Source organism: Marmota monax, unplaced genomic scaffold (assembly GCF_021218885.2).
Source record: "Marmota monax isolate L192 unplaced genomic scaffold, Marmota_monax_Labrador192_F-V1.1 WCK01_AAM20220418_F8-fsc00125, whole genome shotgun sequence".
NCBI lineage: Eukaryota > Metazoa > Chordata > Mammalia > Rodentia > Sciuridae > Marmota > Marmota monax.
The window spans coordinates 2,879,556-2,898,859 of NW_026695235.1; the positions used below are offsets into that span (position 1 = coordinate 2,879,556).

At 37.1% G+C, this 19,304-nt stretch overlaps 2 protein-coding genes across 24 annotated transcripts in view; both read right to left on the reverse strand.

Annotated features, from left to right (window-relative positions):
• Synj1 (synaptojanin 1) overlaps positions 1–9,727 on the reverse strand; it is an 89,106-nt gene extending 79,379 nt beyond the window's left edge. For 12 of the 23 annotated variants that reach the window (XM_058577323.1, XM_058577322.1, XM_058577326.1 and 9 more), the window contains exons 1-2: positions 9,513–9,725; positions 8,335–8,480 (exon numbers count right to left, since the gene is read on the reverse strand). In XM_058577323.1, the coding sequence (XP_058433306.1) occupies positions 8,335–8,480; positions 9,513–9,610 (244 nt within the window). In that variant the 5' untranslated portion in view covers positions 9,611–9,725. Of the gene's footprint in view, positions 1–8,334; positions 8,481–9,512 lie in introns of all 23 variants that reach the window. The other 11 variants (XM_058577325.1, XM_058577321.1, XM_046439047.2 and 8 more) reach the window with 4 other exon arrangements.
• Positions 9,728–12,348: 2,621 nt separating this feature from the next.
• The window catches only part of Paxbp1 (PAX3 and PAX7 binding protein 1), a 34,437-nt gene continuing 27,481 nt past the window's right edge, over positions 12,349–19,304 (reverse strand). Inside the window, exons 17-18 of the mRNA XM_046439073.2 lie at positions 17,386–17,540; positions 12,349–13,535 (exon numbers count right to left, since the gene is read on the reverse strand). Of these exons, the coding sequence (XP_046295029.1) occupies positions 13,418–13,535; positions 17,386–17,540 (273 nt within the window). The 3' untranslated portion in view covers positions 12,349–13,417. The remainder of the gene's footprint in view (positions 13,536–17,385; positions 17,541–19,304) is intronic.

The window sequence follows — 19,304 nt, forward strand, 5'->3', positions numbered from 1 at the left end:
TAAGTTGCCCAGGATGGCCTCAAATTTGCAATCCTCCTGCCCCAGCCTCCTGAGTAGCTGGGATTACAGACATGCCCCACTAAGCCCAGCTGAGTCACATTTTTCACATCTTTCCTTATGCTCATTCTTTCCTCTACTTCTTGAACATATGGAGTATATTTATGATAGCTGTTTTTATGTTCTTTATTAATTTTAGCATCTGTTTCTACAGACTGACTCTTCTTCTCATTATGAGGTATATTTTGTTTCTTTGCTAATTTCTAACTGTAAATTTTATGGGGTTGATATATATAAATATATAATATATAATCTCATATATATTGTATATATAACATATATACTTGAATTCCTATATTCTAAATTTGACCAAGTTGAATGATTTATATATATGATATACATGTTATATATTTATATGTTATATATAATATATGAAACTTTGTTCTAAGATAGTTATTTGGAAATTTATTGGGAAACAGTGTGATCCTCTTGGGGCTTGTTTTTAAGCTTTGCAGGCAGGATGAAAATAGAAGTTATTCTAGGGCTACTTTGCTCCATTACTGAAGCAATAAATCCTTTTGAGTATTCTGCCCAATTCCCTGTGTATTATAAGATTTCTCTACTCTGGCTGTTCAAAATGAATTCTCAGTCCTGTAAGCTTCAGAAACTTTTCTGCCTGCTCCTTTTTGGTGATTCTTTCTCTGTCTTGGGTAGTGTCTTCATACACTGGCACTGGTCAGTACTCAGCTAAAGTCTCAAAGAGAGCCCTCCACAGATCCCTGGAACTCTGTGTAGCTATCTCCTTTCTGACACTAAGAGCCACCCACATTTCCTACCCTGTCCCCTCAACTCAGAAAGCCTGCCAGATTTGTCTGAGTACCTCCCTTGCTGCTGTGGCCTGGAAGTTCTCAGGCACTAAGTAAGTGCAAGTCCCCATCGCATTTGTTTTCCTTCTGCCAAGGGTCAGCATCTTCTGCTGCTATTGATCAATGTCTGAAAAACATGTCCTATACTCTTCTCATTTTGCTGTTGTAATTTAAGGTGGGAAGATAATGCAATGTCTGTTACCTCATGGTGGTCAGAAGCCAAACTCCTATTATAGTTCTGGGCTAGTTAACAAGTTATAACATCTGATATACTGAAATCATGTAAGAAAAAGTCACCTGATGAGGTTCAGTTACAGACAAATTCTACCTTTCTTTTATTTTCCCTTGTAGCAAGTTAAATGATAAAGAACTATAAGTACTTAGAAACTACTGGTTTTACCCAACATTAGTGGGCTAATCCTGCCACTGGCCCAGGTTAGAGAGCTGGTTTGAATTTTTTTTTTTTTTTTTTTTTTTGTACTCAGGAATGAACTCAAGGATGCTTAACCACTGCTTAACTCACATCCTCTGCCCTTTTTATTTTTTATTTTGAGACACGGCTTGCTGGGTTGCTTAAAGGTCTTGCTACGTTGCTGAGGTTGGCTTTGAACTTGTAATCTTCCTGCTTCAACCTCCCAAAATGCTGGGATTATAGGAGTGCACAATCGTGCCTGCCTTGCTTTTTACTTTTTATTAAATATGTACATTTCAAAAATTATTCCTAAAGGGCTGGGATTGTGGCTCAGTGATAAGGCACTTGCCTGGCATTCGTGAGGCACTGGGTTCAATTCTCAGCACCACATACAAATAAAATAAAGGTCCACCAACAACTAAAAAGTATTTAAAAATATTATTCCTAAAAATAAATTGAAATTCTGTTACCCTAATGTACTGATCCATAACAAGTCTAAATTCCATCATTTTTGTGCTAAAAAGTCAACTATAAAAAGTCACTTCTTCCCTAGCTTGCAAATTTTTCTTAAAAAGAGACAGAATACTGAAGCTTATCTAAAGGACAATTATGCTGACAGCATTTAGCAATTAAAACAAAACAAAATCCATGCACATTGCTTGTCATTGCCACCTACTTCATTTGACATCCAAAATTCTAGAACCTGATATTTAACTTGGCCCAGCAAAGAAATTTCATGTTTTTATGACCTTACTTTAGATCAAACCATATTTCCCCTCTAATATATTAACATATTAAAGTTTATAGGCAAAAACACATGTTTAACAATTCCCTCACTAAAAAATGCTACTATTTTAAACTTTTAAATTTTAAACTCCTCTATTGACTTTCTTTCCTTTTTGCTCCTCTTGCCCACCTACAAAAACAGCCACCATCCTCATAACACCACAAACAATAATTACAGTGGAAAAATGGAAAAATCAAATGGAAGGACCATGTCATTGAAGTAATTACTTAATCTTTCCAGGACTCAGTTTCCACCTCTTAAAACATGGGTTAAAGCATAATCCACAGAATTGAGTGAAACAGGTCAAATGCCAGATCTTTTAAACTGTATGCCAAGATGTCCCCAGGCACTGCAGCAGACTCTCAGGGGAACTGCAAGATATTTTAAAACGAAGGAAAGCATCTCAACATGTCTTAGACACCAACTATCAGCTTGAGATGTTTCAGAGTTTAATATTACACTGCAGCACATTTTTTTGATGACCTATCTTTGTGAAGTTATTTGGTGATTGTAGTGATAAAGAGCAAATACCACTCAAAAATCAATGTGGAAAAGGAAATGAGGGTGGCATGTTCCCCCTGATTGCAAGGTTTGAAAAGCTACGTAATACTCAACAGGCACCCACAATCCATTAGTAAATAATTGTGGATTTTTTATTAAGGAAATAATTATTCTAAATTTATTTGCATTATTTATTTGAACAGCTACTAAAACTGGGACTTAAATATTTATTGTTTGGCCCTAACTATTTAATAAAAAGAACTATTAAATATCGCTTGTGGCCTAAAGGTGTTGTGAAAACTTAATGAGACTCTAAAGGCACCATGAAACAATACACTGGTTTAATATTGTGACAATATTTACTTACTGTAGATAGCAACTATTTTTCATTATGATTCCTTTACACTGTACAATTCTATAAAAAAATCAGGACATTTCACATTCTGAGGATCTCCAGAATAAAGTTCTATTAGTTTTATGATTCATATTTCCATAATTTGAAAAAAATTAGGTTGACAAAGAAACTCAGATGGACAACCTGGAGTAAAGCCAAGTCAAGAGTTAAGTGATGTGGTCTTGCTGTTTATTAAGTGTGGTGGCTTGAATTATTCGAGCTAGAAAAAATGAAAATAATCTTAACACAATAAAGATAAAATGCAATTCATCTTTACCACCATACTAGCATGTGATATGGAAAAGAACAAAAGCTTTAAGAGTTTTCAATTTACATTACCACCTTATATTCCTATCTTTTATTTTGTTGTGTTTCTTGTAATGCTAGGAATTAAATATAGGACTTGCACATGCTAGGCAAGCACTACCAGTGAGCCACAACCACAGTTCCCAGCCCCATCTTTTAAAGTAAACTATAATTCCTGTTTTTACTTATTTTTATGTGTGGGTGGAGGTAGTGGGGACTGAACCCAGGGGCATTCTACCACTGAGCTACCTCCCCAAACTTTTTATTTTTTATTTTGAGACAGGGCCTAGCTAAATTGCCCAGGCTGACCTTGAACTTACAACTCTCCTGTCTCACCTTCCCAAATAGCTGGGATTACAGATATGCACCACTGTGCCTGGCATAACTCCTGTTTCTAGAATCATCCTTTCAATTTTCATCTGTTGACTTTCTCTTTTCTTCATCTTCTATTTAGGATACAATTATTAAGGGGATTATGTATTTACTGAGCATGAGATGGACTGCAAAACAATGACACTGTTTATACATTTAATTCATGTATGATTGACAGCTTGCCTTTTCTTGTGAAAGTCTTTTTTTGTGTGTGAAACTGTAGAAGTCTAGGTACACTGACCCATACAAATCTGAAACAAAGTCTTCTTTTACCCCTTCATAAATCTGTTTCTAGGAAAAAAAATATGTACTGTTACACTTGCTATCTATGTTGGTCCAATGAAGTACACCTGTCATTGAGTCCACCTGCTAAACTGAACCACTGCTCCACAGACTTCAGATTTCAGTTTAACTGAACACTTTCCGAATTATAATTTTCAAAAATGGATATACCACTAAAAAACATTAATTATGGGCTGGGGTTTTAACTCAGTGGTAAAGCACCTACCTAGCATGTGTGAGGCACTGGGTTTGATCCTCAGCACCACATAAAAATAAATAAGTAAAATAAAGTTATTTTAAAAAACAGTAATTGTTATCTAAGTTTAAGAATATTTCAAAAGTTGTTTAAATAAATGCAACAGAATAAATAAAAAAATATTATTTACCATTTAAAGAAAAGTAATTTTAAACAAATTGTTAACAGTAATTATAGTATAAACAACATTCACCATAGATTCCTAATTGGCAATTTAAAAAAAAACTTAATAATATGGTTAATAATTGTTCCAATAGTATTTTTGAGTAACAAATCTGAATAAGTAAGATATATCTTTTACAGTAGTTCAATTAATAGAAATTCTTTTTTTCATTTTTTTTTTTCTTTTCTGAGATAGGATCTGTTTGCCAGACTAATCTCAAAATCCTGGGCTCAAGTGATCCTCTCACCTCAGTCTCTCAAGTAACCAACTATAGGCATGCACCACCACAAATAAAATTTTTAAGAAAAGATCCTGTATATTGTGGCATATATACAAAAAGGAATACTATTTAGTCATAAAAGATGAAATCTTGTTATTTGCAACATGTATGGACCAGGAGGGTATTATGTTAAGTGAAATATACAAGGCCCAGAAAGACACATACTGCATGATCTCAAGTGGAATCTACAAAAGTCACTGTCAGGCTATGGATATAGCTCAGGTGGTAGAGCACTTGCCTAGCATGTGTGAGACCTCTTGGGTTCAATCCCTAACACTACAAAAAACAAAACAAACAAACAAAAACAAAAACAAAAACAAAAAAGGTCAATCTCATAGAAGTAGAGAGTAGAATAACAGTTGCCACAGGCTGGATAAAGTGGTAGGGATGATGTGGGGTTTGGAAGAGATTGGTTAAGGGGTTCAAAATTAAGGTCAGATAGGAGGAATAAATCGTGGTACTCTATTGCACAGTAAATAACTATAGTGATGATAATGTATATTTCAAAATGGCTAAAGAGGGAATTTTTAATGTCTCCCCACAAAGAAATAATAAAGGTTTAAGGCTCTGGATATGTTAATTACCCTGACTGGATCATAACATAAGGTATACACGTATAAAAACACCACATTGTATCCCATAAATTGTTATAATTATTATGTGTCAATTAAAATATAATTAAATTGGGCCAGGGAAATAGCTCAGTGGTAGAGTCCTCAACTAAAATGTGTGAGTCTTGAGGTTCAATCACCAAATAGTACAAAAGAAAAAAAACTGAAAGAAAAAAATATATTTTCCAACATATAATAACTGTGTTTTTCAACTTTGTAATATAGTTTAAGTTAGTCTTCTCCCTAATATCATTCATTTAATAACTATTTATTCTTCAAATATGAGTAAACATTGTACTAAGCATTGAGACATAACCATTACTAAGACATAGGCCTTTTCAAAGGAGCCCAGCATCCAGAATTTGAAACCTGAACACAATTCCATGTGATATGAAACAATATACTAAGAGTGTTATGATAATATCAGCAGTTGGTTCAGCCTGAAGGTTTCAAGAAAGCTATTTATTAACCTCATCATAGACGGTAATGGCACCAAGATCCTGGAAACATGGTTATTTTAGATAACCCTAAGAGCCAAAAATAAGAATCCCCTAATCTATAAGAGCAAGGCCTATATAAATTCTGCTCAGAAACTGTCATCCAACAATGATAATATCAGCATTAATTGAGGCTGGAGCCCAGGCACCAGTATTTGTAAATATTCCCTCGGTGATTTTAATGTGCAGCCAGGGTTGAAAACCACTGGCTCACTGATCAAGTCATACCATCATGACTAATTTAAGCTTGGAATACTATCAATAGGATTCTTAAAGAGAGTCCTAAGGCTGGGTGAGTGGAATTTTGTCCCTAGGGATCCAGAACTATTATCATATTTTTGCTTGCAAACTAATTATTCATATGTGCTAATAATTTGAAAAATAAGGTTTCGTGTTTGGAATCTCATGGCAGTTCTTGCATAAGCCAAGAAAATTAAGTGATTGCCAATTAACACTGTGTGTTGACTAAAATGTCAGAATTTTAAAACTTTACTCTTTAAACCTAAGGCAACAAGACACTGTTGAAATTATAAACTTTTGGTACATAAAAACCAAGTATTACTAGGAACACTTTTACCATTTATCTTTTTTTTGGTTCCAGGGATTGAACTCAGAGGCACTTAATCACTGAGTCACATCCCCTGCCCTTTTTTGTATTTAATTTAGAGACAGGGTCTCACTGAGTTGCTTAGTGCCTCACTAAATTGCTGAGGCTGGCTTTGAAAACTCTCTCCATCCTCCTGCTCAGCCCTCCAGCTGCTGGGATTACAGGCATGCACCTTGGTACTGGCATCATTTATGTAGAAGAAAAACACCTATAAGCATTTAGAGAATAACAAAATTCAACATAAAAAGTGTTCATCTTCTAATACAGATTAAGTTCTACAGAAATAAAGAGGATGTAGCAACAAAAGTGAGCTGTAATGAATAGGTGGGGTAGATTCTCAGAAAGGAAGACTTGAGTACAACTGGCAGGGCCAGTCCAAAATGACAGAGAAAGCTAGTGGTCTTGGAGGAAGAAGGTGTAACAAAGGAACAACACGGTGAAGGCTGGAGAATTCACAATACTTTGGGGAAAACAGCATTGAAGAAACAAAAAAAGCTCATGTCCATAAAGGAGTCCTACACAGGACAGCAAGAGAGGGTCCAAATTACAGAGGAGTCCAAACTTAATCTTAGTGAAAAACAGAATTATACTTTGGTTGAATACCAAAATGATTTTAGAAGATTTTTCTGGCAGATTAATATACAGGAAGTTCAGGGGCCTGGGGCTGTTGAAGATAATGAGAACATGTCAAGATCTTCCAAGCACAGTTCCCTACACAACACACACTTTGGTGTAACTCCAAGCTGAAGGCAAGATTAATTTCATAAGTAAAATTATTTATTAAAAATAAGTTTTTTTAGCTCTTAATTACTGATATTTTAAGCCAAGCATGGTGACACATGCTTGTAATCCCAGCTACTCAGGAAGCTAAGGCAGGAGGATCCCAAGTTCAAGGCCAGCCGTGGCAATTTAGTGAGATCCTGATTCAAAATTAAAAAAATATAATAAAATAGCTGGGAATAGAGCTCAGTGGTAAAGCATCCTTGGGTTTAATCCCTAGTACCCCTCCCACAAAAAATTAATATTTTACTATTGCACAGTAGGGTGCCTATCGATAATAATGTTTTACACATTCCAGAAAGCTAGAAGAAAGAATTTTGCATGTTTTCACCATAAAAAAGTGATGTTTTAAGAGACAGATATGCTTAAACTGATTTAAACATCCATGTATACATGTATCAAAACATTACATGATACCCCATAAATACATACAATTTTTATGTTTTTATGTATTAGTCAAAAATTAAATTTAAAAAATATATTTTAATTATTACTGCGAAGTTTATAACAGGAAGAATCACATACCCCAGAGATTATACATTCATTTATGCTAGCTTTACAAAGAAAAGCAATATTCAAAGTTTTTTTGCCCTGAGACAGTTTCTCATATAGCCTAAATCTAATGAAGATAAACAGAATTAACAAATAGATAAATGCTGGGAATGTAGTTCAGGGATATAGTGCTTCCCTAGCGTTCATGAGACCCTGGGTTGCAATTCCAGCAACAAACACACACACACACACACAAATATATATATAAATAAAAAAATTTTTATACACACATACATATACATGTATGTATGTTCAACATAATACCCAACAATATCAAATAATATCTACTGTTATAACTGACCTACAAGAAAGCATGTTCATTACAGTAAAAAATGTCAAGCAAACCATTTTAAGGGTTAACATGACATAAATTGCAAATGACATTTCTGTGGAAAAAAATATACTTTTAGAAGCAGCAAAATAACCCCAAAATCCTGTAATCAAAACCTATTACCTCCCACCATCCGCCCAAGAAAAACCTACTAACAAAAACTTTACAGGAAAATAAAAGGAAATATTAAATATTAAAAGGAAATAAAAGCATAAACTGTTAGATGTAATATAGTGAGAAATGCTGTTAAGTCTTTTTTTTTTTTTTTTTAATTGTTGAATCTGAGAATTTCAAATCAAAACAGAGACCATGCCCAGTTTGTCTGTAACAGAGGACTTACAGAGCACGGCCACAGCCCCAGACTCGAACATGAGACATTCTTCCTTATGCCTAGTTTCCACTATGAGACTGAAAGGTGGGGGATCCAATTTGTGATAAATTCGAAATCCTTTGCTGAACGCCATTCTCCTTTCTTCAGAGACAGTCCTATGAAAACCAAGCAAAGCAAAGCAAATGATGCTGAGGGTTCCTTCTGCTGCAAGGACTGCACGGCATCCAGAAGTCCCTCCCTGCCAGGTTTTTTTATTGCGGGGGGGAGGGGGGCAAAAAAAAAAAAAAGAGAGAGAGAGAGAGCTCGGATTGAATGTTCAATCCAAAACCTAAGTCGTCACTAAATTTTACCAAAAAGCGAAAGAATACACTACAAATTCTCTCTTGAAGACAGGGATAGGCTTTTAGCACTGTAAGTCCATGAACAGTCTGGTTGAGATGAATTCCCTTTTAATTTATGTTTATCAAGGGAAAATTTTTGAGCGTATTTTTGTTGGGGGTTATCAGCTTCCTGCTTCAAGATTTGTCACTGGGTTGGAAGGGAACCGACCAGGAAACTTCACGCCGCTCCTGGGGGGCGGGGGAGGCTAGAATGTGGGAGGGAAGGTGAGAAGGCTGCTTCAAAGCTCCTTAGGGGGCCAAAGGAGGAAAAGGATTATCGGCCACCGCGGGCTCTTCCCGGGCGGCGGCGAAGGGCAGGGGGAGCGACACAGGTTACCGCCGCCGCCCGCCCAGCCCCAGGCCACCGCCGGCTGCGGGGACCGCAAGTGGGGCCGGTCCATAAGAAAGGCCACTCGGGAAGAGTCTCAACTCGGAGCAGGGACCCGACTGGCAGTCTACCGCCCGAGAAAGAGGCTTCCTCACAGGGGAACCGAGGCGCCCGGAGCCCAACGCCTCCATTATGCGCCAGAAGAAGTGTCACGGCGCTCAGACGGATTCAGTTCCTTTCCTGTAGGCAGGTTGACAGCGGCTGTCACCAAAGCCCCCAGCCCGACGCGGCGCCCGGCACAACCCGCAGTGACTCCTCACCTTCTCGCCCGCCCTCCCGCGTCCCGGCTGCCAGGGCCACCCTCACTGCTCTTGCGAAGGCTGCGGCGACGGAGACCGCCTCTGGAAGCGTCCGCCCGCCAACCCCGCTGCCGGTGGGTCTGGCCGCGGCCGGTCCCCGCCCTCCCGCCGGGAGCTCACCTCTTCCTTCGGCTCCTCCTCCTCCTCCTCCCGCAGCCGCCGCCGCCACAGCCGCCGGAAGCGTCACTTCCGCTCCAGCAGATCCATCTCTTCCGCATTGCGCCGCAGCCCAGGCGGAAGACCCACCCCTTGCGGGAAGGGGCGGGGCATAAGATGAGCACCGCCCACCCCGTGCCCTCCCGGGCCCTGGTACCAGCTGGCCGCTGCCGCTACCTGCAGCGACCTTCGATCGGGCGACGTGTCCCCTAGGCTGTTGCTGCAGGTCCCACCGCCGGGGATGCTGGGAGAGGGAGGATCCGACCTCCCCAGCCCCCTGGCGAGTGCTTTCCAGAGCTCCCCAGCCCTCCCAGTGCGCGCCAGGGAGAGACTCCTGGGAAGAGTTTTGGGGGCTGGGTGTTAATACGTGCCCAAACTGGGCGTCGGGACCACCCCTTGCTGCCTCCCCCGGCAGGGGAAGCTGGAGGAACTACCAGCACGCGGCGCCAACCAGGTGGCGCCTTGAGAGCTGTCCATGGTGTCTCATAGCAAGCTGCTCCGAGTTCTTAATTCTAAGTGCCTGGATAGGCAGCAGTAAGAAATAAGGCCGGCTTTAAAACTGTTCGGTTCGCTACCTTTGTGTGTGTGTGTGTGTGTGTGTGTGTGTTCTGCAGCTCTCCGGAGCACTATAGGGAAGAGTGCTCAACTGTACGTAAGATGGAAACTGGAGAGTCACCCTCCGGGAGCTCAAGGCCCAGTTAAAATATGGCTGTCCCTGAATGACGAATAGGTTTTGCCAGTAGTGGAACTTAGTAAATAACGTCATCAGCTCCTTTAAATCTCATTTTTTCAACAAATCATGTCTGGGTAATGTCTGTGTCCCAAGACCTATTCAGTTAACACTTAACAAATTTAAATATGAGAATGAAGTTGAAGCCAACAAAGCACAAAGGAATTGAAAACCTCAAGAACCCAGCACTCTGAGAAACGGTTTCCACTTGCCTTTGCTTTTTCCTTTACCTCTTCCCCTTCTTGCATTTGCCACCAAAAGCAGAATTTAAACTTGATATTGTGCAAAATCATTTCCCCCTCCAGGCCCTGTCATGTGACTTGATTTGACATTCCTCTCTATTTTAGAGAAGCTGGACGCACCCTGGTTTCAGAATGCTAAGAAAGCTAAAATTCATTAGAAAAGCCACTTTTAAGTCAAGGAAAAATGCAGACACTTGGATTAGTTCTGAGAACTAGAGATTTCTCTCATTTAGTACTATCTTCTTAGGAAAAAAAAAAAAAAAAAGCTTTGCTCTTTCTAGTGGTTTACCCATAGCAGCCTTAAAATTAAACTAATAAGAAAATAATCTACTTGTCAGTGGTCACTCATTTCCCTTTCTGGAAGAGTCCATTTCAGTTAGGGATGGCACTTAACAAAGAAAAGCAGGTGGAAGTGGTTGTGTTTGGAATTTTTTGTCTTTTCAAGTATAAATACCTCCATATCCCTGGTATGCACCAGCTGCCACCACCACCCCCCCCCAAAAAAAATTAATGGCTTCAGTAGCCATATTTTCAACTTCTTTGCTTGGAGGTTTTATTTTTATGACAATGGAAATCAACATTTTAAAAGTGGGACTGTAAACCAAACTTAACCCCAAAGCCCATGATTTTTGCACCATGTCTCTGGGAATCTATTCAGGAAACCTCTCATATTCAAGTTGGGATTCTTGGGCACGAGAGGGTAGCAGGACTCTTGGGTTACAGCTTTTTCAAAACCTTCCAAAATATATCATTTTAGTTGGAAAAAGCACAGGATTTGAAAAACAAAGGCAATTTTACTAGTCACTTTTAAAATATGTTATTTCTTCTCTTTCTTATTTATACCTTTTACAGTATTTGAAAATAACTGCCCAGATTTCCACCAAACTTAATGTCTTTAGAGTGAGCTAACTTAAAATACAAGTTAGGTGGCATACAGATTTAACAGTGAGATCCTAGGGGCTTTCAAGACAAGCCAACATCCTCTTGATTCTTGAAAGTGAGCAATGAGGTGCTGGGGTTGGGGCTCAGCGATAAAGCACTCCCTTAGAATGTGTGAGGCACTAGGTTCGATAATTATACACATACTCAGAAGGCAGATACAGTGAAAGGAGCAATATGACTGCAAGCCAAAGAGTATCAACAGCCACCAGAAGCTCTAAAGGAAAGGATTTAATCCTAGAGCCTTTTGGGAGAGAATGGCCTTATTTATACTTGATTTCTAACTTCTGACCTCCAGAACTCTAAGAGAATAAATTTTTGTTCTTTAAACTGCTCACCGAGTTTGGGGTAATTTATTACCTTAACAAATAAATTTCCTTCAAATGAAAATCTTCTGGTTGAAATATAAAAACATTTGTCTCATGCCAGTTCTATGTTAAATTTACCTTACAAAGTCCTAGTTCACACCCATTTCTGAAACCCAAGTTGCCTGATGGATTTCACAGGACAAAATGTCTGAATTCACTCTAAGAATTCTTAAAAACAGATAAGGAAGAGTAATAAGCCTAAGGAGTTTAGAAACACAGTTTGAAGTATAAGGCCCAAATAGATATTTATGTGTATGTTTTATTCAGTGAAGTTGCGAATGTGTTCTGTCTGACTTAGTAGGCCAGTAAAGTATAATAAAAATTCACCCAGAATGAATGTGTAGGGAGATAAGCAATGTTCCCACAATAAAGATATAACTGACAGAGCAAGCACGCTGCATGACACTATTCTAAACGATACTTGCCTTGATCAAGGATACATATGGAACTGTTAATTCTTGCTATACTAGACTCATTTTGAAATGCTCTAAAATTAGTCACCAGCAAAATACAACAAAGGGTATATTTAAAAATTAATTTAATGCTTGGCTAAAGCGTAATTACATATATAATTATCAAACAATAGTCCTTAATTTCCAAAAAGTTCCTTTTGAAAACCACAGAATCTGAAAGCATAAACTTTAAAACAAGTTGTCTTGAGTATTTACAATGTGGTACAAACATTATAGAAGACCATGGATATTAAATTGCCTAGGTGTGGCTAATCAGCAAGGCGTATTCTTTATTGCATATATAACTCACATATGTGGGATTTTAAATATAATAAGAATACTAAAATTCAATTCAGATGCATGTATCTGTAAGCTAGGCAGGGAGTAAAATTATGAATGAGACAGGACAGACAGCCTAAACCATGCAGTTAGGTTGTGGGCTTATTATTTTCAAAAAATTAAACTTTCACGTTCCATTTGAAACTATATTGCATATATTAGAGTTCACATGAAACCCACATTTGCCTGTAATGCTGATTCAAAGAACAAGATCAACATCCACTCAATGACTGAGTCCATAACTCAACTCTCAATTTTAAGGCAGCACAGCTACAGTGAGAGCGACGCTAACCAAAAAGGGATGAACATTTATTTAGTCACTTGCCAGCCCTTTTGTTACAACAGTGTAGTAATTTTCCTAAGACAATTTGCTACTGGATAATTTTCTGCTGTTAAAAGGCTTTCTCTGTAGAAAAACACCACAAATTTCCAGTGTGAAAGTCCATGGTGATATAAATATATATATATATCTATGTACACATATGCATAATTATACAATTTACACTGCACACATTGTTTATAGAGGACAATTAACTGAGAGGGTTAATTTGAATGATCATACAAAATACTTCTGTAAACAAAGTATGACAGGCAGTAAGGAAAACATAGACTCCTAGAAATAATCTGAATTCCTTTCATTCTGAAGAAATTGCATTTAAGGACACAGTATTGAATATAATGGGTTTTTTTTGTATTAAAATGAAAATCAGTATTTTACAGTGTAAGAAACTTTACATATATACAAAATTTATACATTGGGAATGGTATTAAAGCAAATAAGCTTTTCAGTCTCATAGGTCTATTTTCCTTCAATCAAAGACTTAAATTCTTTCACATTGTGGTCACTTGCAACAGACATAGCATGATCCAAAGCTCGAATACTTGCAAGAAGTTTTACTATTTGTTTTATGTTTTCCCTAAAAGAAAAAAGAAAAAAAAAATGTAGCAGGAGCATTTCATTAGCACATTTAAAGGAAATTTGTTCTTGATGTTATACAGATTTTGCAATCAATTTGTCCAAACATGCATTTTTACATATGGGAAACAGAAATGAAAATTACATCATACATAAAATCTTGACATGTATTTATATAAAATTAAACTTGCATGTTTATATGACTAGCCAACAGTTAAAAACAAAAACTTATTTCACTCAGATGAATGGTTTTAATCAATCCATGGTAGTATAAATACACACTTATATATGCATAATTACACAATTCACACTCACATATCATTTTTAAAGGACAGTTAACTGAGAGGGATAATTTGAATGATCACACAAAATAAAAAAGTAATCTGTTCCCAAAATTCTTCAGAGCCCTATCTCCCATTACTTCCTAAACCACAGTGCCAACTCTTTGGAGAAACCCTGAAACACAAAATTTTACTTCTCTTATCAATTCATCAAGATCCTGCCTGAATTCCACTCCTCTGAATTCACTACACAAAACAGTCTGGCTTTCCTTAGTGCACTAACTACCTTATTATTAAGTAATCATCCCATTTTAGCAACATCAGAATTATCTAGAGCGTTGTTAAAACATTACCCAGCCCCACTCCAGGATTCTGACTCCACCCACTCCAGAGATCTGACTCAATATGTGTTTGAACCTGAGAATCCAAATTTCTAACAATCTCCCAGGTAATGCTGATGGCCAGGAAGCACACTTAAAGAATGACTATTTCAACACCAAGTTTGAACCACTCATGAGAAAGCATAAATTATGACATTATTGACTCATCTCCTCTACAACACTGCAATAATAAGGCCCTTTTACGGGAAGGATTATAATTTGTAAAACTTTGCAAACTAGGTGGAATCTACTTTATGTGCAATGCAAAGAACAAATGCTTAAATAGCTGAAGTACTTTTCTATAGGAAAGCAAATACTACTTTGCATATGGATTTCTAGTTTTCCCAGCACCATTTGTTGAAGAGGCTATCTTTTCTCCAATGCACGTTCTTGGCACCTTTGTCTAATATAATTGTAGTTTTGTGGGTTAGTCTCTGTGTTCTCTATTCTGTACCATTGGTCTACTAGTCTGTTTGGTGCCAATACCATGCTGTTTTTGTTACTATTGCTCTGTAGTATAGTTTAAGGTCTGGTATAGTGATGCCACTTGCTTCACTCTTCCTGCTAAGGATTGCTTTTAGCTATTCTGGGTCTCTTATTTTTCCAGATGACTTTCGTGGTTGCTTTTTCTATTTCTATGAGGAAAGGAATGTTATTGGAATTTTGATTGGAATTGCATTAAATCTGTATAGTGCTTTTGAAAGTATGGTCATTTGGGTAATATTAATTCTGCCTATCCAAGACAAGTAGATAGATCTTTCCATCTTCTAAGGACTTCTTTGATTTCTTTCTTTAGGGTTCTGTAATTTTCATTATATACATCTTTTACCTTTTTCGTTAAGTTGATTCCCAAGGTTTTTTTTTTTTTTTTCTTGAGGCTATTGAAAATGGGGTAGTTTTCCTCATTTCCCTTTTTCGGATTTCTCACTGATATACAGAAATGCCTTTGATTTATGGATGTTGATCTCTCACCATGCACAAAACTCAACTCAAAATGGTTCAAGGACTTAGGAATACAACCAGAGACTCTGCGTCTAATAGAAGAAAAAGTAGGCCCTAATCTCCATCATGTGGGATTAGACCCCAAGTTCCTTAATAAGACTCTTGTGGTGCAAGAATCCAAATCAATAAATGGGATGGACTCAAACTAAAAAGTTTCTTTTCAGCAAAAGAAACAATCTGTGAGGTGAATAGAGAGCCTACATCTTGGGAGCAAATCTTTACCCCTCACACATCAGATAGAGTATATAATTAGTATATACTAATCTCTAGGGTATATATAGAACTCAAAAAGCTAAACACCAAAAAAACAATCCAATTAATAAATGGGCCAAGGACCTGAAGAGACAATTCTCAGAAGATGATATACAATCAATCAACAAATAATGAAAAAAAAAAATGTTCATCATCACCAGCAATTAGAGAAATGTAATTCAAAAACCACTGTAAGATTTCATCTCACTCCAGTCAGATGGCAGCTATTATGCACACAAACAACAATAAGTGTTGGCAAGGATGTGGGGAAAAAGGTACACTCATACACTGCCGGTGGGACTGCAAATTGTTGCAGTCAATATGGAGAGCAGTATGGAGATTTCCTGGAAAACTGGGAATGGAACCACCATTTGACCCAGCTATTCCTCTCCTCGGTCTACACCCAAAGGTCTTAAAAACGGCATACGACAAGGACACAGCCACATGGATGTTTACAGCAGCACAATTCACAATAGCTAAACTGTGGAAGCAACCTAGATGCCCTTCAATAGATGAATGGATAAAACAAATGTGGCATATACACATTACTCAGCAATAAAAGAGAATAAAATCATACCATTTGCAGGTAAATGGATGGAGGTAGAGAAGATAATGCTAAGTGAAGTTAGCCAATCCCCAAAAGCCAAATGCAGAATGTTTTCTTTGATATAAGGAGGCTGATACATAGTGGGATAGGGAGAGGGAGCATGGGAGGAACAGATGAACCCTAGATAGGGCAGAGGGGTTGGAGGGGAAGGGTCGGGGCATGGGGTTATTAATGATGGTGGAATATGATGATCATTATTATCCAAAGTACAGGTATGAAGACATGAATTGGTGTGAATATACTTTATACACAACCAGAGATATGAAAAATTGTGCTTTATATGTGTAATAAGAATTGTAAAGCATTCTGCTGTCATATAAATAAAAAAATATAAAGCAAATATTATTTGTTAATAATTAACTTTCAAATAAAGATCAAGTTAAGTATACGTAAATCAAAATTTTTAAAGTGGTAGGCTTTAAGTAGTAAAAAAACAACACACTGGGGGAAAAAAAGTGCAAATAATAATCAATACCACAATAACAAAATTAAAATGTAAAGCAAAATTGTCTAAGAATCTTATCACTAAAAGCTTTACTACTTAAACTTTTAATTGTATCTTGAAAATCAAATTTTCTCACAAGAAAATAATACTCTTTTTGAGAAAGGGAAACAAGGCCCCCAGAATATTTCCTAAACAAAAAAGTTTTCTTACAGAGCTATACTTGTGGTATAAACAGATATAAGAAATATACAAAAATCACAAAATTTTGAAAATTCCTTCAAACTGTAGTAGTTATATTACATATTTTATGCTAAATTTTTAACCCCACATTATACAAATATTCACAACATTATTGTCCACAGAAACGATAACAGTTCACTCATTTCTTCCTAGCAATTCTTGACAAAAATTAGGTTTAAGTTGTTCTAGAAATTATGAATGGTGACTTTTAGTCCATGATATGATAAAGGAAAAACATGGAACATAAAGATTCTAAAATGGGGATATTGTATCAACATATTCTAGGTTTAAATGGTCAAATTTTCTAGGATTCACGTTCTATATAATGAATCTCAAAGGACCAAAGTTCATGACATTCCTAGAGCCTGTGTTCTCCCCAATTCTTCACTGAGGAGATAGAATATTCATTCTCCTCAAGGCTGGCCCTCACCAAAAATCTTTCCCTAACAACCTTCATAAGTTCAACGTACTGAAAAAAGACAAAAACCAAAAAAACAAAGTTATGTGTACTTTGGGTAGGTTTAATACTAAGTGAATGTACAATTTATATTAAAAAATTACTACTTAAAAAATATTTTAATAACACTAAATATGACAACTAAAACTACAGGTTACTATTTTAATAAGTGATTATAAAAAGTTACCTTGCATTTCTTTTATCAACATCAGAGCACCCAATACTATTCCTATAAATTGTATCTGCTAAGTGCACAAGGTATCGGCAGAAGTTTTCTAACTGAGAAATAGTTCTTTCTCCTTTCAGATTCATGAACCACTGTTTGGGGAAACAACTGATTACCTATGTAGGAAAGGATATAAAATACAATAGTTAAAACAGAATAAATGACAATATGTAAAAGTTGAGTCTAGATAATGGATATAATGTATTTGACCTAAAGAGGTGCTATTAGACTAAATTAATTAATCTGAAGAGATTTTTTTTAAAAGACTCACTTTCTGTATTAACTATACATGGATCAGGTACTCAATACAAAAGATGATTTGTCCCATTTTTTAATAATCTATAAAATGGATAATCAAGTGCTTATTTTCCAGTCTTGCAAGATACCCTAAATGAACTGAGTTCTCTCTTATGGAATGCTTTTGTATAAAAATGCGTGTATAAATATGACCCAGAGTAAGGCTAAGCAAGCATTCACACCACAGGTGCTGCCCAGGGCAAGAGTCTTAGTGAGGTGTATAGGGCATCATGCCACAGAATGCCATAACTCATAAGGGTGAAGATCTGGGGAGGGGCAGTTGGTAGAGCGCTTGCCTTGCATGCATAAGACCCTGAAAAGAAGGGTAAGACTGGTTTCTCCTAGGAAAGGGCAGCCTGGTGTGAGTACTCAAATCAGAGTCCAAATGGATAAAGAAAGCTCATCACTGCAGAAATACAGGGATCACTAGAAACATGACTGATTCCAGGGCTCGGGCAGAGCAAATACAGTTTAGACAAAAAAATGTCATGCCAGAAAGAAGCAAGCATATACTTCCGCCAAATGAGGGGAAATGTCACAAGATTACAGAAGTCAACTCTGAAGAACTCTGCTCAGGAAATCTGGGACAATTTCTGCCAAATATGAGGAAGAACCTGAATCTAATTTTGACATAATATCGGGTAAACCCAAATTGGGGGATATTCTAAAAAATAAATGGCCTAGGGGCTGGGGCTGAGTGGTACAGCGCTTGACTGGCACACATGAGGCACTGGTTTCGATCCTCAGAACTTATATACATAAGTTATACATTAAAATAAAATGAAAGTATTGTGGTCTTATAAATGTATTTCATATATATAAAAAAATAAATAACTGGCCTATCATTTTCAAAAGTGTCCAGGTTATAAAGGCCAAGGAAAGAACTGAAGAAGTCTTCTAGATTAAAGGAGGGTAAAGAGATATAACAATTAAACAGAATGCATGGTCTGGGTACTATTTTCATTTTTAAAAGAATTTTTTGAAGTAAGGGTGACTGAACACGGCCTTGTGCATCCTAGGCAAGCATCCTACCACTAAGCTATATTCCCAGCTCTCTTTATTTTGAGGCAGGTCTTGCAAAGTTGCCCAGACTGGCCTCTAACCTTCCATCGTCCTGCTTCAGCCTTCCAAATAGTTGGGAGTATAGATGTGGGCGACCCTACCCAGCTTCTGGATATTTCTTTTGCTAAAGAAGGACAGTGCTGACGTAACTGATAAAATGTACACTGGGAGGCATTTCTAAGGAGTAGGCAACAGTAATATATCAGTGTTAATTTCCTGATACTATTCTCTGCTGGGGCCCCTTTGGCTGTGGCTCTCAACATCTATGCTATAATCTTGTAGACTAATACCCCATGTTTGTTAGAAATACAAAGAAACATATCTGAGGTATTGAGGCATCATGTCAGAGACTTTGGGTGTGGGGACTTTGTACTCTTGTAAATTTTCATTAATTTTGTAACTGTTTCAATTACATATTACTGTATAACTTGTGTATGTAAGTGGAAAATAAGATAATATTACTAAATAAGTGAAAAAAAGCCATTTATAACACTCAAAATAGCATTCATTTTAACTGTGAA